This window comes from Haemaphysalis longicornis, unplaced genomic scaffold, assembly GCF_048455015.1.
Source record: "Haemaphysalis longicornis isolate Haplotype H1 unplaced genomic scaffold, Haemaphysalis longicornis Haplotype H1 scaffold_3, whole genome shotgun sequence".
Taxonomy (NCBI): domain Eukaryota; kingdom Metazoa; phylum Arthropoda; class Arachnida; order Ixodida; family Ixodidae; genus Haemaphysalis; species Haemaphysalis longicornis.
The window spans coordinates 18,574,063-18,596,544 of record NW_027526335.1 but is presented as its reverse complement, the minus strand read 5'-3'; the positions used below and the strand labels follow the sequence as shown (position 1 = coordinate 18,596,544).

At 48.8% G+C, this 22,482-nt stretch overlaps 1 protein-coding gene across 1 annotated transcript in view; it reads right to left on the bottom strand.

The window, feature by feature from the left end:
- Positions 1–2,084: 2,084 nt before the first annotated feature.
- The window catches only part of LOC144174059 (uncharacterized), a 41,938-nt gene continuing 21,540 nt past the window's right edge, over positions 2,085–22,482 (bottom strand). The window contains exons 8-16 of the mRNA XM_077702478.1: positions 21,812–21,870; positions 21,422–21,511; positions 20,702–20,883; positions 19,476–19,581; positions 19,326–19,391; positions 16,848–17,128; positions 12,022–12,142; positions 5,429–5,554; positions 2,085–4,815 (exon numbers count right to left, since the gene is read on the bottom strand). Of these exons, the coding sequence (XP_077558604.1) occupies positions 2,527–4,815; positions 5,429–5,554; positions 12,022–12,142; positions 16,848–17,128; positions 19,326–19,391; positions 19,476–19,581; positions 20,702–20,883; positions 21,422–21,511; positions 21,812–21,870 (3,320 nt within the window). The 3' untranslated portion in view covers positions 2,085–2,526. The remainder of the gene's footprint in view (positions 4,816–5,428; positions 5,555–12,021; positions 12,143–16,847; positions 17,129–19,325; positions 19,392–19,475; positions 19,582–20,701; positions 20,884–21,421; positions 21,512–21,811; positions 21,871–22,482) is intronic.

The window sequence follows — 22,482 nt, the reverse complement described above, 5'->3', positions numbered from 1 at the left end:
TTACCACTTTACACAACAAAGGCAGCACCAGGCATTTAACTGCTGAAGTTGGCCTTTGCATGCCTCCCGTCGTAGCTATAGTTAGAATTTGCAAAGACGTCACAGTGCCTGTGGGAAAAACAGGTGATGCTTTCTTTTCATGCGAAGCTCCATGTGGCTAGGGTTCCGTGCATTTTCCTGTGCGCAGGCGAGAATGCCCCGCAGCATGCCAACGTTATAGTGAACACTCAGCAGAATAAAACCAACTATTGCTTCATCAGAAGTTTTCTTTGAGCAATTACACGACAGTTGGCTGCTAGGACGACTTCTCGCTATGCTGAGTTTTATTTCCTTGCCACAATTAGACCACAGTGAAAATGCAAATATTACAGAATTCTTGTCTGGTGCCAATCGTGACTCGTATGGGAGGGAACGGACAGCCCCCATTCATCTGCTAGGATAAAACTCCAGCCCTTCCAAGTTCTGTTAAGTAATCACAAAGCCATTGGCATGGCCATTATTACACTACCAGAAAAATAAATACATGTACATTTTCTAGCCACGTGCGCTACGTGTACTTTATACAGCTCGATTGTCATTCACCTTCACCAAGTGAAGATGGATCACCTTTACTGCTTCTTATTTTGTGCAACACACTCGTTTATGCACAAAATATGCTTGAACCTTCTGGCAGAGGTCGGAGCGGATAAATTGCAGAGGGGCAACAGCAATATTAATTTTTGCAGCACACTGTAACCACCATACCGGTGAAATGGAAAAGCTAGGAAGAGAGTCCCTTACACCCACTTTCAGAAATCCAGGGCCTTTTCAGGGCCCAAAACGTTTTTTAGCGAAGCCTTTTAAATTTGGGTTCGCACACTGAATGAGAGCTAGATGGGAGACTAGGTTGGTTATGCCTGTATAGGCAGGGACATCCGCAGGTGGGTGCAAACCCGCAAGCCAAACCAGCACTTGCCCTTTTTCTCCCGGCCTCTCCCTCTCCCCCCACGATGCATATGGGTTTGCCCCCCTCAAGACAAAATCTTGCCGATGCTCACGCCTTACGTAAACCAGACGGAACCCTTATCTCCCCAAATGCATATGTTGGTATTCCCTAGGTGAACCTCTTGCAGCCGCGCGGTGCAACCAGCAACAATGACCATCAGAAACATGCACACGCTCTGTATTGACGATAATACACCGGAGCTTTCCGTGAAGTTTTCGTCTGTGTCCAATAACTTCCGAGCGCCCCCAACGAGGCAGAAAAGCAAACGAGTAGGGCATTGTGCTGACTCATGGCATAGCTAGAGTTACGCTAGGAAACCACGCATATTGCGTAGGGTTCCGTGCTTTGTACTATCATACCTTCAGCTGCTTCAGAGAAAGACGCCGCTTATGAAGCTAAAACCGTAAATGAGAATGCAATCGGTATCAGTGGACAGCGGGTAGTGGCCAAGTTGATGCCCGAGAGGCCGCCTGTTAAGTGGCAGGCTCGACAGGAGGACGTGTGCCACAAAGTGAATCATGTGGCGAAGCAGCACACGTACTACACTAGTGTATTAGATGTGCACAGGGGTGCGCACAAGAAATTTCAGACCACTCCCGATTCAGTTGTGCAGTGTGCGACAAACTGGTTTGAGAACGATTTGATGGTGATCAGTAATGTTCAAGAAGCCGCAAAGCTTGAATGCTCAACACACGTGTTGCTGTCTACCTGTTATGAAAATGCTGTGGTGGTAATGTTAAAAGTGTGCTGGATGTTCCAGGATGCGTAACTAAACTGCTCTGCACAAATAGATATGTACACCCCCCCCCCCCCCAAGGAGCTATTTTTGCTGCTCCTCCACCTTTACAAGGTGGAATGGCCTTGAATTGTTTTGCAGGCAGGCCCCTTACACTGAACTAACTATTCACAGTTGTTGAATGTAAAGCGCTAGGATGACACTGAGTGCCTCCTTTCACTTACCATCGCCAACTATCTTATCGCAAAGTCACTAGTGGATACTGTAAAGGCTTTGCGAGCCCCACCCCCATCTGTGGTAACTCATTTGAGACAGCCCATGCTGCGTTCCAGTCATGCGTAAAAAGATTCACAACGCAAGACGCTACTTGTCAGCACATGGCCAATTTATTATAAACAACACTAAAACACTGTACAACTGGCATATTTACAGATGCTTAAAATCCATCACTGGGAGGTAAAACTGTACAACCATTTAGCCTTCCGTTTCCTTTAAAGCTGTGGCTGCCAAATTTCGAACGGCAAAACTGCTTGAAGTGCCAAATGTTTGAAAAAGTCTGTGTTAAAATAACCAGATAGGCTCCCCACATCCTTGTCTCCTCAGTGGGTAGGAGCCGGGGACATGGCAGGGAGCCAAAACAAGGGCCAACCCGGAGGTTAACAGTTCCCTGATGCAAAACGAAGACCGGGGGCTAAAATGCGTGTGTGCACAACGTATGAGGAATGAGTATGTACACAAGACGAAAATGTTATCGTACATGTGCAGCGCGTACAGGGCTACACGCAGCCGTGACTGGTGGCAGCGGCTAACTGTCCACGCCGCACTTGGGCCTGTACCGCATCGAGTAACGGCTCCCGTTCTCCTTGACCTCCGAGCTGGCCGCAGTGGCAAAGTCCAGGTCATGCTTCCACCGCTCCACGTAACTGGCGGACCGGCGGAGGTTGGCCACGTGTGAGCGCCCCCTAGTGTAGCCGTCCGAGTAGCAGTGGCTGGGCACCTCGTGCAGAGGCGACACTGGGGAGCTCCCCCGGCAGTCATCCAGCAGCCCGTTGGGCGCCTTGGCTCTCTTGGGAATCCTGTAGCCACTCAGCGAGGAGGCGCGCGGAGGCGACAGGGCCTCGGGGAGCATGGCCACGCACGGGACGCTGTCGCGCCGCTCCCGCCGCTCCGACCTGTGGGGCACGTTCTCGTCCGACGAGCGCTTGCTCTCGCCCGCGGGCCAGCCTTCCGCGGGCCCCTGCGGCGCGCTGTCCCCGAGGCCCCTGCCATCCTCCTGCCTCTGCATGGTGCTGCTTCGCGTGCAGCGGGCCACATCACTGAGTTCTTCAGGAATCTCGCAGGTGGCAGCCAAGGCGTTCGACTGCCCAACAACCTCCCTCCGCTCGATGGAACCGGCCCTGCGATTGCGCAGCCGCCGACTTCGGCCACTCTCATCCTCAGCCTCGCCTGCTGCATTCCGATTCTCAGAGCCCTCTTTCACTGCCTGCAGGACATCGCTTCTTGCTTCGGACTGGCGCGTAGTGCGAATCCGATTTTCCAGCTCCGAATTTTTTCTCACTTCTTTGCTCGTTTCGCTCCCACTTCGATCGTTGCTCCCGTCCATCCTTGCTTCAGCCCGCCGACTACGACTGCTCATCCTACACTCTGTTTCCAGAGATTGAGCTTTTCGGGCGTCATTCCTGGAAGGGCTTTTCACTTCTTCCTCTGCCACCTCTGCCCCAAGATCCATCTGCCGGCCTCTAGCAGACAATGGCTTGTATTCCATATCCACAATCTCATCAGACCCTGCTTTGGACCTAGGTGTCTTCACTGCTTCCCCCGGTGGCTCAGACTTTGTGTCCAACCTCCGGCTCCTGCTGGAGCTCCTGCTCTCTGGCTCTCTAGAAGCTTCTCGCTTGGCTTCCCACCTAAGCACAGCTTTGACTTGCTCTTCAGGATCCTCCACTTTGCACTCGTGCCTTCGGCTTCTGTACAAGGCTTTGCTTTCTCTTTCGACTTGCTCTCGTTGAGGCTCAGCTTTCCTAGACCCGCAGGGACTATTGGTTGTATCGCACTTCCGATTGCGTGTCGGAGTCTCTCTCCCCGGTTCCTTCTGTTCACTTTTCTTCGCTTCACTGTTTTGCATAGGCTCTGCAGTGTCCAGCCCCTGGCTGGCGAATGACGTGCCATTCCCAGCATCCACAAGTTCGCTTTTCCTCTCACCCAGTGATGGGCTTTTTACGAATTCATCCGCTTCCGACCTTCGGCTCCGTGTCGGTGTCCTGCTACTTGCGTCGCCCACATCGTCCTTTCTTGCCTCCCCTCTGCAGGTGCCTTTCAACGACTCGACTGATCCAAGCCTTCGACTTCTGGTCTGTGCTTTACGTTCGGCGTCATCCAGCCCCTGTCGTCTCGCACCCTCACTGGATGCACCTTTGATCGCATCGGTGGCAACTTCGTGCTTTCTACTCCGAGTGGATATCCTGCCCTCACCACTGCCGTGGTCATCCTTTCTGGCTTCCTGCTTGGGTGAACTGGCATTCTCCGCAGGTTCGAACTGCTGGCCTGCTCTCAACGAGCCCTCCTGTGCAGGCTGCCCACTGCCCAACGGTGCCTGTCCTACCGCTGGCCCGTCCTCGGCCGGCTCTTCGCAGAGCGTCTCCAGCGGCGTACCACGCACAGCGTTGGTCGACTCGGCAGTGCCCTGGCTGTCGTCGTCCGGCGCAAGCGAGCCCTCGGACTCCCCGCCCATGAGGGAGAGCCTGCGTGAGCGCAGCCCGTTCACGTACTGCTTGGCGTAAGGGTTTGGGAGCCTGGTGGGTGTGCTGGGTGGCTTCTTGATTAAGCCATACAGGTTGGCCACTTCCCGGCCCTCGAGTGCCTCCAGCAGCAGCCGCAGGCAGGGCTTGGGGCCCGTGGGGTCGTGCGAGGCCAGCCGGTCGTAGATGTGCTCGCTCTGGCCCGCAAGGATCACCGCTTCCCGGTCTCGGTCACTTAGGCGGGGAGCTCCGGGCTTCAGCATTGCCACCTGGTGTTCGAAGATGTCCTCCTTGACCTTGATGAAGGACTTGGCAATCTTCTCTCGCCGTGACACCATGTAGCAGAGGTTGCGCACCTGAGAAACAGATGGGGCAAGTTTACCACCAACACTTCGCCTCGCCTAGACTGCTGAAAACATGCTTTTGTCACACTTAGCACTTTTTTCAAAACAAGTACTGTTTACATGCTTGCTTATTATAGCAAAGTCTAAATCCAGCAGCCAAAGTGACAACTACAGAAATTTACATGTGTGACAAACAAAGAAAAAGTAGCTATGCTATAGAATGATGGCACTTAAGCTGCAAAACTCTCAGATTACAGCAGCACTTTCCCCGTCTGCAAATGGACAAGGCAGTACACTGGCCAATCATATGGTTCCAACAAGGAAGAGACAGCGGAGCATGTGGCAGAAACAATTCCAAAGAAGGCATGCAGAAGAAGCCAAGCCGCATGCCACCTACCAGGCGAGTGCGGGGGGGAGCATGAGCGCAGCCACTGCAGCAGCAGCAGCAACCGTGTGGCAGAGCAAGAGAGCCAAAAGGAGGCAGAAGCGAAAACAACCACTACAACGGGCCCTGCCTACACCTGGAACCGAGCACGGGGCAGGGAAGTGACAGGGGAGACAGGGCAGGCCAAGGTGCGAGGCAACCATGCCAAGAGGGCGGGCAAACAAAGAATGGTCGCAGTACCCGTTCCAGGTCCTGCCTGAGGTGCACAAACATCTTGACGCGCGAGTACAGGCTGTTCTCCTCCAGCTTGTCCAGCCGATCAGTCTCCTCCTTCAGGGGCGTCAGCAGGGGCTTGTCGTGGTTCGCCTGCCAAGCACCCAAAAAAAAAACCACACCACCACAGGTGAGTTTTCTTTTTTCCCCACCAGAAAGCACCAAGTCATTCAGACCTACAAGTTTGGGGTTGAACACACAACTTAAAGGGACACTGAAGTGAATTTGTCAAGCTCCCGTTTTTGCTTGCACTGCGTAGACTGGCTCAAATTAGCACACCTTTCATCGTTTATCCGGTTGACAAATGGGTAATTATTTTACAAAGCGCGAAAGAAGAAAAACTACCATGCACGGTTTGTGGCGGCCGCACCAACTAAGCTGTGACGTTGGGAGGAGGGGGCACCGTGATTGGACGATGCCCAAGGTTAGCAATCAAACAAGTTTCGGTTTCGGTTCTGTAAAACAACATGTTTGACATTGTGGGGATCCATGTGCCCCCATGCCTTGTCCGCACACGTGTTGGGGCGAGCTGGTAGCCGCCATTTTGGGTAGCCGGCGCGTCACGTAGGTCGTGCTCTCTTCACGACTCCGCGCCACGCGCCGAACCGGCTCGCCGCGAACGTGTGCGGGGGGCGAGGGGGAGGGACGACCGGTTCGTCGCCTTCTCCCTCACTGCCCTCTTCTCGATCGCCGGAGGAGACCTCCTCTCCTCCACCCAAGCTGATGAGCGGCCCGCGAGAGCGTGCCGCAGGGACTCTGCCGAGAGATTCTGCCCTGATCGGTCGCCTCGGGATGCCTTCCCTGCTCCCGCGGCCGTGATGACGGATACCGAGGTCTGAGCCCAGCGGCTTGAGCGAGCGACAGGAGCCACTGTCTCCCCGCGAGCGATAGTCGTGTTGTCTGGTGTATGCACTGTATCTGCCAGGCAATAAAGCCTCGTTTTGGATTGCCGGAGCCTGTCTACCGCATGAGTACTCGAACCCGTGCGTGAGTCTTCGGATTCCGCAGCTAGCCGGGGTCCTCTGCTATCCCGTACGTTAGCCCACAACATCCGATGGCGTTGTTGGATGGGCATTCTCAATATCCCAGTAATCGTGGTACCGCGCTTCTGCCATGTTGTCGGCTGTAAGATGCATAAGATAAGCCTCCCAGGCAGCTTGGAATCGTAGCATTCACTAGCCGAGGCCTACGCAGTGCATGCACGCCCTCCGCGTCCCCGCAGACGCACAAATGCATGCGCTTTTTCCCCATATTTGGAGCTTGCCTCACTCATGCCTGTATCGTAAAAAGCGTGTTCGCACCAGGCCAAGGGTCTGTTGATTCTGGCCTGTGCCCACTGCCTGCAAGCAGTCAGTGCTTATGGCAACAGCACGCCAACGAGAACTCGCTAGCGCGCCAGTGCCAGGCTGCGCGAGTTCTGCGGACTAGTTCGTGGAGCAGTGAACGTTGCGGCCCGAAAAAAGGTGAACGAAAACATCGGCGAAAAACAAAAAAGTTACCTTATAAATATATATATATATAAATAAATATATATATATATATATATATATATATAAAAAGCTCGGGGATTCGAACTTGTGACGGGCAAAACACTTGCGATGATATACTTAGCGCTCCACACCACACGGCCACGGACGAGAGCGCTGCCGACGCCGGAAATATAAGGTATATAATGTATGACCAGTTTACACTTTTATTTAGTTTTAGTATTTCAAGCAGCTTAGGTGACTATTTCTTGTATTGCGCTCGTGCAGTAAGCGTCCCCCGAGTTTCCACAATAGCTCACGTCTAGCAATTGCATTTCTTAGACGGAAAAGCGTTCGCAGATGCGTAGTCGTGCTGCTGACCGCTGTGCTTGTTCGCCCAGCGCAAAAAAGTGCATCCCGCACCCTAGTTTACGCTTTACGGTAAAAATATCAGTTGATTGTATTTCCTTAGTACCTATATTGACTTCGCTGACTCTTCTACTCCTTCAAGAGGCCTTATATTTTCCTACTGGCGTACCAGTCAGCGAAGCGTCGCATGTGCGCTTGTGCAGCGCTTGTGGGAAGCGACCTTGACTTGGAGCTAGATACAGAGTACAAACTAACGAAGTAAAGAAAGGCACATTCTTCCATTCACAAACGTGTTGTGGCTTAGTTTCAACTGATCGAGTGAATTGCATGACCCGTCGACGGCCGGCGGACTAAACGTTGGGCCTCAGTCGCGGAAGGTCGGCGAGCCGTGCAGTAGCGCAGCCAATTTTCCAGCTCCTCTCCTGCTGACGTCACACGAAAACGCCAAAGAAAATGGGCGAGAGTGCAGAGAGGAGGACAGCATTTTCGAATTGATTTTTCTACTAAATAAATTCGCGTAAACGCGCTCAGAGTGGTCGAAGCAGGGCCTAGGGACTCCAGACTACAATTTGCGCTCGTAATCCCGCATTGTTTACAAATCCCTTCAGTGTCCCTTTAAGGGGGGACGCGGCTTTAAACTTTGGAAAAATGACCAAAACATCGTTTTTTTGAAAGCCACATATTCGGCTTCTATGTTTCCTATTCTGTGCGTCAACAAAGTTTTTACGCTGAAAAGCGTCGCAAAGTGGCATAAAAAAATACTTTTGTCAGGCGCGGTGACAAACTATCAGCGCAAAAGGGCGAAAAAACGGCAATTTTCGGAGCGCTCTATCTCCGCAACGGTGCCACCGGGCGCGGCCATTTTGATATGGTTAGATCGGCCGAGCAATCGTCTTTCCGGTTCCGCTCGTCTCTTGTATCTTCGTTCATTCACAAACGCACAAACGGCAGAAAAGAAACGACGTACAAACGAAGCTAGAAATAGATGCTGAAGCGCTATTGGTCCTCCGGTCGGGCGCAGAACAACGACCCTCCTGATTGGATGTCGCGCGCGCAACGCAAGATGGCGGCCGACTGAGCTGCGTAGCGAGCGGATTGAGTTCAGTTTCGCCGCTTCGCTCGGCCGAGTTTCTGTTCAATCTGTGGTATTCAACACGCACGTTATCGCGATGGGAATGCCAGAGATAACGAGCCAGATTACGGGAAGTTGTGTGGCTCGAAAGGCGGAGGTCATCGAACGCTTCGTGGTGCGCGTGACTCTACCGTCGCCAGACCTTGGAGGGTGACGCGGTGTGCGCGCTTGCGATAGCGGTTCGTGAAGTGAACTTTTAGTCAGATTTGCGATGTTTACACGCTTAGTTATTGCTGTGTTTTGACTGTGGGCTCGCTAGCCTTGAGAAAGGAACGGTCGACGCGTCAAACGCTGCGGCGCGCACGGCATAGCCGACGTGCATTGGAGCATCACATGACTGGGCAACCGGTTACGATTGAACGCCAGTAGTTGTAATTAACGCCTGCGACGTTAGATTTAATCTTAAAAGCGACCTGACCAGCCATATCAGGTATAATCAAAGTTCGATATGTCGCGGTAAGCGTGCGCTGCGATGCGCGCGAGCCGTATCGCCTTTCTTGCGCTTCGTTTCCCGTGCACTTGTAATTTTCATGCAAACAGGTTTGAGTTAGTAATATAAGAATAAAAATATGCTCTCTGCGTTAAAAATGTACGTTACTGTGGCAGCATTTAACAGTGATTTTTTTAGGGAAATTATTGATACCATTGCTTAGGGCATACTGGCTGTGTTTCGAGAAATATTGGATGCCTTGAATGTCAAAAGTAGTAAAAAAATATGCTCTTGCATTGAAGTTGGGAGTTATGCAGAATACTCTACCAAGCTTCAAAGTAGCTCATTTTCATCCTTGTGGTATGCAAACTTTTGGCAATGAACACCTGCACGTATGAGTACTAAGTTGCTGTGCCAGGCAAGATAAAACACAAAAAAAGCCAAAAATGTTCAAATTTAAGTAAAAAAAAATGCTTAACTTGTTGCCATGGTGACAACACTGCAAAAGGAGGTTGTCCAGTGCGATACAGCCAACCAGCTAACCTACTTTGCATTGAAAGCCCATTGAAACACATCTTCCCCTCCGTTTGGTTTGCAAAGGGGGTATGTACTCTTCACGGAGGAGCTGAAAATGATGTTTTCTGGAAAGAGAAAGGCTGTAAAAGGCACTCCAATTTCAAGGCAAGGCCTTCCAGAAGCCCCATGTTCAAAAGGACATGAAAGGCTGCAACCGTGGCGACTTTTGATAAGTGAAACCTAAGTTGCAACTTCGGAAGCCGTTTTCTCAAAACAGTTTTTTATGCCACCTATGTCGCTTGTACCAGGGATTTCTTCGTGACCACTGGGTCTATTTTGATTCCGTTTCTTGCATTACATTCCTTGATGAACAGTTCAGGTCGTGACACTTTTGGTTTTCCAGATTTGTTTTTTGTGACTTTTTTATTCAAATAGTCGTTCACAGTCGACATGCCTGTTGCACATTAACCTCTAAAAAAATGAAAACTAAAAAATATTGTTTTGTAAAAAAAAAATTCTGAAACTGTCACGACCTCGCCCATTCATTTGGGAATGTAAAGCACTTCGAACAAGTTTTCTATCGTGTTTTATAAGTCGCTCAAGCTCGGTACAAGCGGAACAGAAAGAAAATTTAATAAATAAAAAAGTTATCAAAATATTATCTTGAAATTTTTATTGTGTTATCACAGAAGCATGTCCAGTTGCTGTGCCAATTTTCATCAAAATCCACAAAGAAATAAAAAAGTTGATTTTGAAAGCCACGTCCCACCTTAAGTGGTACGCTTATGCATTGAGTTCTATGGGAGGCAAACCGGTGGTCACAAAAACCCGCGTTATATCCAATCCCGCACTATAAGCGGTTACGTTATAAATGGTCTACACTGTAGTAACTCACAGTCAACATGCCTGTTGCACATTAACCTCTAAAAAAATGAAAACTAAAAAAAGAACACTGTGTAGTAAAAAAAATTCTAAAACTGTCACGACCTCGTCCATTCATTTGGGAATGCAAAGCACTTTCATGTTTTATGAGCAGCTCAAGCTTGGTACAAGAGGAACAGAAGGAAAATTTAATAAAAAAAAAGTTTTCAAAATATTACTTTGAAATTTTCGTGGTGCTATCACGGAAGCATTTCCAGTTGCTGGGCCAATTTTCATCAAAATCCACTAAGAAATAAAAAAGTTGATTTTGAAAGCCACGTCCCCCCTTAAATTCAGCGCTGATAACAATCTATAGCACACTTTTTCACCACACAAGCATCTACTTTCTCGCATGTAGAACTTCTTTTTCGCGATCAGATTGATTTGGAAGAGTGGCGACTAGCTGTTGCTGTCGTGTTCTGCGCCAGTTCGAGCGGCTTTGTGGGCCGTGCGGGCAGTCGCGGCTGGCATGCGCGCGGACCGTTTCTGAGGGCAATAAACGCTTCATGATTTTCTGCTGTATCCATTTCTTGCGAACAACGCGCGGAATGTACAAATTTAGCTCAGCGTTCGTCGTAATTGGTCGGGTGGATCGGGGAACGCGCCGCAGTTTCGCTTCAGCCGTGATAGACGCCAAAACGAACACGAGCAACTTGCCGGCTACGGAAAACTGGTAACGCCGGAAATGCGACCCCCCCAAATCCCACATATGACACAGGGCGGCGCTAGTCTCCAATGTGCATGCATGTAAACGCAAACGCGTCGCATTTGCCCGATTCGACAAACCGACACTGCTGTCGCATTCATGTAAACGCACTTATACAGTGGAAGACTGGGCTTGTTGGTGACTCATCTTTGACTAAAATGCATAGCGTAAAAGACAAGGACATGAGAGGGCACCGGACAAGACACGACAGCACCTACGTTGTGCCCTCTCATCTCTGTTGTACTTGCCTTTTGTGCTGGTCATTTTACTGGAAGATCTATCTGTTTGCATCTTGGACAGCATGAGAGTGCGAAACCTACTCTAATCTAACAGCCCTTTGTCTGTGCACAAGACCTAGTAAGCCAAGTGCCCTTTTTTTTGTTAACAGGCAGATACAAATTTTAATTTAGAATAAATTGAACCCACAGACGTTATTTAAGACTAACACAGCAAACTTACATGGACCATAAAGACAAAAACAAAGCTCTTATAGGACTAACAGCTCATCACGTCAGAATGACAAAATGCAAACTTCGGTGCATACTGAACTGAATTAAAATAATTTGGAAAACAGAAAATGGAATGGCAATGTTCTGGGTACTTTCTGGCACTTCCCATAGCAATGCACACAGTGCCTGACACCATTACAAGCAATTGCAAATTAAATTAAAGGACTGTGGGCTTTCAAAATGAATGAACCGTAGCCAAAATTCAAAATAGGTATTTTTTGCCATCGAGAAGGCAATTAAAAGCTGCTTCGTAAAACTTGAGCAAAGGCAACGATGTGGTGACAATGCCGAGTACGTCACAAATTGTGGAAAAGGGAGCTGGTGGTTTGAAATGTGCCCCTCGACGCCTAAATTTTTCTTCCGTGGCAGCATTGTTTCCCGATAGCAAGTGGACAGTTAAGGGACAATGCAGACTCACTCCGCCAAATGAAGCAGAGCTGTATGCTATGGCCCCTGGTAACTCAAACAATCACTAGGCCTTGGAGGAAAGCGGAGCACCAAGGACACGCACCTTGCGCTTTAACGTCCAGTAGTTGAAGACAAAGTCCACAATGACTGGGTCTGCCGGCACCGCCTCTGCCGTCTCCTTGACGCTCACGTGTTTGTAGAACTCGGACTCAATGGCCTGGATTCTGGAAACAAGAACAAAGCTGTGACTCCAGGGGCCCAGAAAAGACTCTGCAGCTAAAATGTGACACGCAAGTGCTGCCCCATTACTTCCAAAGTGACATTCAGCACAGCTTTTATACTCGAGAAAAGATCTCCTAAATAGTCATCCAAACTACTAGGTGTGATCAGTACGAACATGCCGCAAATCCCCATAAACACGGGTTAAAAAAGAAAAGAATACTTTTTCAACATAACTACAAAAGCAATGTTGATTGACTGATTTTTCAACATAACCACAAAAGCAATGTTGATTGATTGATTGTAGGGTTTAATGCGCCAATGCAACGTAGGCGATGAGGCGCGCTGTAGTGGACGGCTCCAGATTAATTTTGACCACCTGGGGATCTTTAACGTGCTCCGAAATCTTGTGCACACGGGCGGTTATGCTTTCACAGCCAAACTAAAGCAGGAGCATGAAACACACCAAATCCACTCATACCAATGGTTACAGAACATTCGGTACAGCACCTTACATTCTTGGCACCACAGCTCTATCATATGCTCCTGCGGCAAAATACTACATGGCTTATTGCAATGCTGCCTGACCACGTTACTGCTTACAACCATGGAGGAAGATTGAGAAGTGAGCCAACATGTCTTTGTGAGCGGCGCCTGCTCTTGCTGCTCGATGGACTATCAGTTCTACTCTCCATGTCGTCTGCTCCAGCGATTGTTCCAATGGTGCCGGAAGCCCCGAGAGCCCAACAGTTTCTTTGCTGCTTTCCATCCTTATTGACAAATTACAAGAGAACATAGGACAGAGACCATCGGGGCCTAGCGTGGCATAAAAGCATTGCATTGCTCGGACGCATCATCATGCTGACAGGACTTGGCACATGAAACCTAAGGGTGTGAAGCATTCATTTATGGCATTAAAATAACAAATAAAGGAGCCTTGAGGTCTATCATTAGGGTGCACAGAGATTGTGGACAATAAGGAACCTTTGTAACCATTGCTTCTATGCTGAACCTTACTGCGCTAACCTCTAATCTTGTTCTAACCCCGCTGGACCTTTTTTGTGATTTATCCTCTTCAACTTCACTATATCAGCACCATGAATTTTTCCAATTCATTGTGTTTTTTCATCGCTTGCAGCAGCCACTGTATTTATTTATTTATTTGGTAGGATTGTAACAGCAAGCTCCACAGAGGCCAACACCGCCAATTATTTTCTAAAAGGCAAAAAGCACCTGACCACAGCACTTGTCACCTGTCCTGGTGTGTTTTGTTTTACCAGTGGGCAGGGCATTAAACAGAGGAGCAAACACTGCTCCAGTGCATGCGCCTGAACAAATACAGCAACTAACACCAACAAATGCTGTTACCATTTTCTTTTCCGTGCACTGTACACGTGGCAGTTACAGTATCATGAAACATAGAGTAGCCACTTCTTTTAAGAAGTAATGCTGCACAGAGCATTTTACCTCGTGAATATATATTGAGTTTATTTGCACTCATGATTTGTTAGCCAGCTTCAGCAGAACACAAGTGCATGCTTTCTTTACATAGTCAGCAAGTGCTGGTTTAACAAGTATGAGGGATGCAGAAACCAACAGGGTCACGGCCACACAGTTACGGCATCGACAAACACTTTCAAAATGTTCAATGACGTACATGTACGGCATTGCTTGTATTTTTAAAAAGCGCGCTTTTTTCACCAACTTCTCTTGCTTGGATTGTGCTGCCACACTTCGGAAATACATCAAATTTTTTTCTTGCGCCGATGGCTCTTCTCTTTATTTTTTATGATTTACTTCAGCGGCGCGCCGGCTATCACTTGCGCATCCGCTAACGAGGGGGTGCGCTGGGTATCGCCCACTGGGCGCCCGGACGCCTCTCAATTCTTGCACGTGCCACAGACCAAGGTTGCCTGCAAAACTGATGAGGCTCTTTTCTCCTTTTTTTTTTGTATTTTATTGGCGGTGTGCCGTCTATCACTCCTGCATCCGGCTGATCTTTTCTCCTTTTTTTTTTTGTAATTTATTGGCGGTGTGCCGTCTATCACTCCCGCATTCGGCCGCGCACGCGTAGTGGCTGGTTTCGGAATCGTCCTCCGGGCGCTTTCCGCTTTTTAAACTGATGTCTATCTGATTTTGATTCACTGAAAAGGTGCCGGCTTATTACTCTTGTTTTTATTAGAATTTTTCTTGTGTTACTCATGAATAAACCAAATATATGTAACAACAAAAACAATTTTTTTGTCACTTTATGGTCACCCTAAAAAAATTACAATAATTTTTTCTCGAAATAGATTCATCGGAAGAATTTAAATCAGCAATAAAAAAAATAAACCCTGGGGGGTCGCATTTGGCAAAAAAAATTCGACCCTCAAAGGGTTAATGGTCCCTTTAGGGCCAATTTCCAAGGTCAGACGGGCAGTTCTTGTTTCAAGCAGTGGTACTAACACTGACAGAATGGCCACGTGAAATGAAATAAATATGGCTGGATGCCTTAATTGTAAAAGCAAATGACACCACGCTTCCACTGGCTTGACGATGCACTGACCTTTCACAAGTGTCCCGTGTGTCGCTGCATGCCTCACTGCGTAGTTTACTGGCTTTCCTCCCCTATAAAAAATCCCAACCATCCAACAAGTTTTGCCATGGCGAAAGCATGCCTTCTAGGTGGCTAATGCACACCTCTGCCACCAAAAGACGGCACTTGGTAACGCTGACTTGGCTGCGCCATGCACTCTCTTTAGGCATCACATGGACCGTATAGTATACGCCTCGAGCGCGGCCTGTAGGGGCGCCACTGAAATCCCCCTAGCGGCCCGTTTCGAAAGCAGCCGCGGGAGCCCGCGCCCCGCTTCCCAGTGCCGCCGCTGCTTTTGCGGCCCCTTCACGACTGAGATTTACCGTTTGCAGGCGTTTTAAATCCATGTTTATGTGGAGCAGTCACTCTGTTCGCAAATTGGGTGTGTTTACGAGAGTGTAAATGTTTCTGACGCGATCTTAGTGTGGTATATTCGGTCTGTATAAGCGCCAGGTGTGTACCACAGGCCAGCGTCGCGGAACCGGCGTATGATGGAGCGGATTGTAGTTACACTGGCCTGAATTTACTAGCCGTGTCTCCGTAACCACCGGTTCCTCAGATGTTCATGCTACGGCTATACACTACGATTTGAATCGGTTTTGTGCGCTTACGTAATCAGCGGAGCACTCATACCTGACAGCACGCCAGTTACGTTTGCCAATATTATACCTCAGATATTGATCACCACCATTTACAAGCCAGTCTGTGTTAATTTCGGGAATATTCAACGAAAGTACGACGGACAATGCATAATTATACTCGGGGATCAGCACACGACAGAGTCTGCTTGTCGTGAGGTGAGCGCCCGCAAACATTAATCTGCTACATATATCCTCTGCGAGCAGCGCGGAGACGGGCTTAGAATATAATCCGAGTTCGCGACTAAATGCTTCTTCGAAATATCGTCATATGGTACAGGGAGCCTGCACACTAAAGCAGAAACCGAAATCAGAGGGCCTTATCACATACCACATTCTTCCAATGACACCTTTCGTATCATCGCTTCTAATTGTTGAACAGCCTACCCTGTATACTTCCAAAAATGCGTCCGCAGTACGATCAGCTCTTCGTTGAAGTAGGAAAACAAAAGGAAAGTGAAAGCGAGATTTGTGTGCGTGATTACTAAACCGTTCATTGCTTGATTCCGCTCCGAATTTGTACACAGCGTCCCCCTCCCCTACCCCCCACCGATGTCTCGAGAAAAAGCAGTGCATTTCGCGTATATATGTTGGTCTATAGTGAACCCTACCTGGCTTAAGTTTCGACGAACGTCTTTAGCATGTCAGAAGCTGCACTGTTTTTTTTTATTTCTGTTAGAGCTATTATGTTTCTTGCACAGCATTTTTTTCCCGTGGTTTCATTAACTTGCCTTGATTCTTGCTATATGGCGTGTGTGGGCACATATTTAACGACGCACAGGCTTGGAATTTACTTAACATTTTCGCACAGTTTATATTATAACAGGCATTAGTTATTGTCCGGGATTGGGTAATCACATCCCCGAAACACATTTTTCTGCGACGTACATATTCGAAACGAAGCCGCGTTCGTTGTCCACGCTGCAAAATGAAGCCAACCTCTCATTGTGCCAGTATCAGGTCTAAACGAGGCGACAGTAGAATTCATTTGTGCCTGATGTTTGGAGGTGACATGGGTGATATGTTGCTGCCGTCGCCGACGCCCGGAAGAGCAGCGACGATGCGCGCAGAACCGCGTCCCCGGGTAGCTCTTGCAGGCGATCGCGTACTCTACGAAGGCGCAGCTGATTTTTAAGTGACCTAAACGTACTCTTTCCCTATAGACGTCACCATCACAAGTTCTTTTAGGGCGCGGAAAGGCGAAAAGAAGCGAAACAGAACCAGCACACTGCACGAGCCCCTATCAGCCACGCAGCGCAAATCCCGTCAACGCCGCGGAGAAGCGGCGGCAGGCGGCGCAGCGATCGCGAAGCTCGAGGCGTATAGGGTTCCTGAACTGGGCAGCAAGCCCCACGTATTCAGCTCTCTGCCATTCCCTCTTGCACACTGTGGCAGTCTCATCAGTGTCGGGCAGGTGACACGAGCGCATACACTCGCCAGTGCCGACACTAAACGCCCTCCTCTGAGGAGGGCAAGGAAGTGGAGGGAGCGTACTTGGCCGCCCGAGCGCCGTCCCTCTCCTCGCTGGTCATCTGCACCTCGCGCTGGTGGTGGGGGGGCCCCCCCTCCCGGGAAGGGCCCACCGAGCTGGCCTTCTTGTCCGAGTCGTCCGACGACACCTCCTTTCGGTGCACCTCTCGCTTCTTGCTGTGCTTGGGGCAGTACGACTTGAGCTTCACCTCTTCCTCCTTGGGGCTCTCGTCGATGATCGCCTTCATCTCGAGGCTGTTCTCAAACGCACAGGTCACGTGGTAAGCCCGCTTGCAAGCCTTCACCTGCAACGGGGGGAGGGGGAGGGGGTGTACTGCCCACTCGCAACAAACCTGGTGTCACCGAAGTTTGCACTCTAAAGACCTGAACTTTCACATAAACCCACTTCTAATAATAATAATAATAATAATAATAATAATAATAATAATAATAATAATAATAATAATAATAATATTAGGTGCAGAATATCTACAAAAATATAGCAATCCAACCTTGCCTGAAAACTCAGTGAAAGACGTCTGAACTACAACTCGAGTTTAATTGCATTTATGACTGACCGCACACAGACTGTGCTTAGTGAGAACTTGTTGTTTATTTACATTACTACCACTCGCACCCTGGAACAGGACTGCAAATCAGCAGGTATGGCCAACTGCTGAGAGAGGAATTCACCCCTTTGTTTTTAACGCGTAGTCTAGTCACACTTGCCTTCGAAGGTAACCACATAGCTCTAAACGTCACCCACAGCAAGCAGTTGTTTTTCACACAGTCCCGCTTGCTTTCGAAAGCCACCTTGTAGCTCTGAGCATCATCCACAGCAAGCAGTCAGGCTTTCAGATCTCGAGATACTCGGCAAAGGTCAGACAGAGCCTGTCAAGTGGAAAGCTTTCGGCAAAGAAAGCCAAAGTGTGGCCATAATGCAGCCCTGCTGTACAAACAGGGGTGAGACAGCTGAATCAGATTTGGGAGCAGTTTTCGGAGCAGCGAAATATCGATTTTGGAGCAGAAGAACCTTGATTTGGAGCAGAAGAACGACATTTATTATATCACCTTAGGAGCCAAAAAATCAAAATTTTGGCCACTCACGAGTGAAAAGTGCACTATTTAATTGGTTTTGAACGTACATAACACTGAAACAGCCTTTCAATAAAGTTTTTTTCTACCAGAGTATCACAAGGTACGAACTGCACTACCTTTTTACTAGCCATTTTTGAATTCTTAGGCTCTATGCATAGGGTGGAGTTCCATAGATAATATCGAATTGAAAAACTAAGCGGCTGTAAGGCATTTTTATTATCATGTGAATGCCAAAATTGTTATTTTTGCAATCCCACGCAGACTCGTCTTTACGCACAAGTGTAGAGCACGGCCAAAGCGAGGTCACAGTCGTCGCACCCCACCAGCCCTCCCACTTCAATCCCCAAGGTGCATGTTCACTACGATCGTAATCTGTGTAACGTTGGTATGTTTATCCACCTCCCTTCTTTTGGCAATAAATTTCACTTCAGATAAATGAACAATTATTACTAGCGTGCAATAATAGCCCGTCCCGCTATCGAAGACTGCTTGAACATTTCGCGGCGATGTAGCCTGCGCCGCCACTTCTGCAGCGTCGATCGTCCCATTCCCGTCGCTCGCAAGTCCGCTGGGAAAGGCATCAATAACTCAGTGTTTATAACACCGCAATGAGTCCGAAATTTCACTTCAAGCACGTACCGGCCTCATACTCAAGGCCGAAACACGGCGAATTCGCGAGCGCCATGTTGTTTTTGATGAGCTCCCGTCTTTTGAGTCGCGCCCCTTCCAGGCCCCGATCAAACGACTAAATGTAAACCCAGCCACCCCCGTAACTAAAACCAAGGTAGAAATTGGCGAAGAGTGCTCTAGCCTGAACCACAAGGAACTGCTTCGCCCGGCGGGCATGTTTTCATATCTTCATCACACCAAGGTGGCGATGCCCAGTAATGTCGTTCCGGAGATACGGCGCTTCAAAAATTGCCGTTTTTTCATCAACTTGCACAAGCGGTTTGACGCCTCAGTACACCTAAGCATTTTTTCTGCAGGACTTTGCAATGGTTTTTAATCGGAAAATTTAAAAAACGCACAGAATTAAACATGTGCAACCCGACATTGTGACTTTCGAAAAAAACTACCTCGGGGACAATTTTAAGCAGGTTTGTTTTATGGAATGATCAATCAATTAAACCTTTACAAACAGCATGACCTTGGAGTTCCTGGAAAATTATGCCGTCAGTAAGCATTTTTCTGCACTGGAACTGACGGCAGCGTTAAAATCCTTGGCTCTCAGACTGTTTTGGAGCAGTTTGGCGCAATTTTTGCGATTTTCAAGCTTTTGGAGCAGCCTGGCGCAGGAAAACAAATTTGTATCAAATCTGCGCAATATGCGCAGCTGTCTCACCCCTGTACAAATGGCCCCCATTTGTACACCACCTGCGAGCAGCTCCGGGAAACTGTACTTACGGAACACTGAATGCAGGCGCCCATCCGCTCTCGACAAAGGCAGCAGGTCAGGGCCCAGCGACTAGGCTGAGGAAACAAAACGGCCACAGTCACACACTGGCAGCACTTAAAAAAAAAAAAAACTTAACCAGTCGGCGCACTTGCACCCACCGGAATCTGGGAGATCTTGGTGATGGGCTCCATTTTTTCGACGCAGCCAATGCTCACTTCGGGGACCCACAGGGCGCAACTCACATGGGTCCACTTTTGGCCGCTCCTACAGGGAAAACAGCAGCACATAAGCCAGTTATCAGGACGGTGTAACTAAACTTCTGCTGGGCCTGTTGGTTTGTTAATAAAACAATGAGTTAGCACGAAGCAAACAGTACACGCCAAAGATGACAGATGGTACTCGCATGACTTCCATTGCCTTCACTTCAGTACTGCATTTTTGAATGTATAACAAAAGCCAAGCATACTCAGTAACAAGTAAAACAATCTATGCTTTACGTCATCAACCGAATGGGTGCCACCGACGTATCGCTTACACAATCATTGCCCCGTCTCTGGATGTAATATGCTTCCACCCACAGTCCTAAGTAATCCACAAAGTAATGATCAATAACCTCGGGACAGCCCAGCAGTTTGAGATAGGTGGCGAGGCAGTGGAAGTGGTAAGTGAATATGCCTACTTAGGCCAAGTTGTGACCCCGGATCCCAACCATGAGGCAGAGATAACTAGAAGGATAAGAATGGGGTGGAGTGCATTCGGCAGGCATTCCCAGATAATGAATGGCAGCCTACCATTGTCCCTGAAGAAGAAAGTGTACGACAGCTGCATCTTACCGGTACTCACCTACGGAGCAGAAATTCGGAGGCTCACTAAGAGGACGACTCAGCGAGCAATGGAACGGAAGATGATAGGCGTAACATTAAGGGACAGGAAGAGGGCGGAGTGGGTCAGGGAACAAACGCGTGTTAAGGACATATTAGTAGAAATTAAGAAGAAGAAAAAGGATGCGGGCAGGGCATGTAATGCGAAGGCAAGATAACCGTTGGTCACTAAGGGTAACAGAGTGGATCCCTAGAGAAGGCAAGCGTGGCAGGGGGCGGCAGAAAGTTAGATGGGCAGATGAGATCAAGAAGTTTGCGGGGCTAAATTGGTCGCAGTTAGCACAGGACCGGGGTAATTGGAGATTAATGGGAGACGCCTTTGCCCTGCAGTGGGCGTAGATAGGCTGGTGGTGATGATGATGACAGTCCTAATCTGACTCAGTCAAGTGTCCCAATCGCAGGCCCCGCAGCAGGCAGGTAAATGTGCAGTTGATCTTTTGCTTAGTGACAATTCATGCTTCAGTGCTTGCCAGCCTGCCCTAAGGCCCCCGTGACGTGCTTACCGAGTGCTTTTCATGGCGCCCCCCCGTGCGGGGCAGAGGACGCAGGGGGGCCGGATGCCGAGGGCACAGGTGCGGCACACCCACGAGCCCGTGGGGATACGCTGGATGCCGTAGCAGGCCTGGTGCACGCACAGGTTGCACTGGTCACAGAACACCATCTCGTTGCCTTCCTCGGAGTCCGGCTGGAAAGGGAAGAGGAAGCGAGCAGCAACAACGCTTGTTCGCCCGCCTTCACCCCAGAAATGGCTCCCAGGCACTCTAGTTATCACTCACACTTCCTGGGAGAGGGGCACTAAGCTAGTGCCCGCGTCATAATAAACAAAATGTCAGCAGAAGTCAGGTTAAGCAGCATACTGAGAAACCAGGTCACCGTGGCACTCCCTAACAAGATATTCAGAACTGCTGTACGCTGTCTAACGCATAAATACAGATCTCTTGGGTTGATTCCTCGCACTAGTTACAACAAATGAAGTTTTGAATCAAACAGGCCACCCCAGAGGCTTGGTCAGGGCTTGATGACAATCACAAAAAACACAGTGGCAAAGAAGGCCACTGTTCAAACTTGTATATTTCCATCCTCGTATTCCTTTCTGAACCCACATATTTCAATACACAAGCACGCTGCAATCGATCATCGAAAAAAGGTTCAGCCTCTACAAATATCACCAACCATGTTACTTTGCAGTAGCCTAATGTGAATTGAAGTGATGATCAACCCACCGAACGGCAGACGTCGCACACCACATCTTCATCGTACTCAATGCCCAGCCCCTGCTCAGCCTGGATTTCCCTCTGGAGCTTCTCGAAGCACTGCAAACAAGAATGCCAGACACCATCAGTGAGACAGCACTGCAGGAAGGCAGGAGTGTTTCTTACAGTAACAAGCACCTCTGAGCCTCCCAATGGAGCAAGCCACCATAATTACATCTAAATTTTCTTCAGTTTCGAACAGGTCAGGTGTTTTTGCGGGAACTGCCAAGTAACGCACCCATAAAACATGCGTTTGGCTAGCACTGCGATTTCATGCGACAAGTCACATTCATTCTGCTTAGAAAATAGCAATTATTTGCTAAGCAAGTGCCTACAGGAGTGGCCAACCCTGATCCCTACCTGGTTCTCAAAATCTTCCAGGATAATTTCCATGGTTAACTCCGGCAGGGGCTCCAGACCTGGGAAAAATGCAAGTGAGAAAAGGCAGCAGAGATGTAACACCACAAACCAAAGTTGTTGTTGCTCTGGGACACACGCCTTTCTATGTATGCACTCACTCAAAAATTACGGACAGTTTGGTTGTTCCAACTATGAAATACCGTGCAAAAGCAGCATAAGTTCCTGGTCCTGAAGTGTTGTCCAATGCGCCTTTACGGGTATAGTATCCGACCGTTGTTTTTTTTTTTTTTGACTCCGTAAATTCATACTTGCTGGATATTTCGGACTTTCCCTAGGAACCGCCAGTTGTCCTAGAGGAGTAATGACTCACGGATTCTTTGGACTGCTATTTTATTCGGACTATTTTTCGTTCCCCTCCAGGTCCGAAAAATCGGTCGGCTACTGTATGTGCTACTCTGTCAGTGTGTAACATGCTAGGTGTTCGTGAAAATGCAAAAGCACCACTTTTCAACGAGTTATGCCGCTGCGTATTTCTCCCTTTTCATCACCCTTCTGTCTCTACTTTCCCCTCTTTGTTTCTATGACTAGTGGCCTTGGGCAATCAGCCCTGTCTGGCAGGCCTATGTTCAGGCCTTATGCAAGGCAGCCTAAACCTTGAGCCTTGTGACATG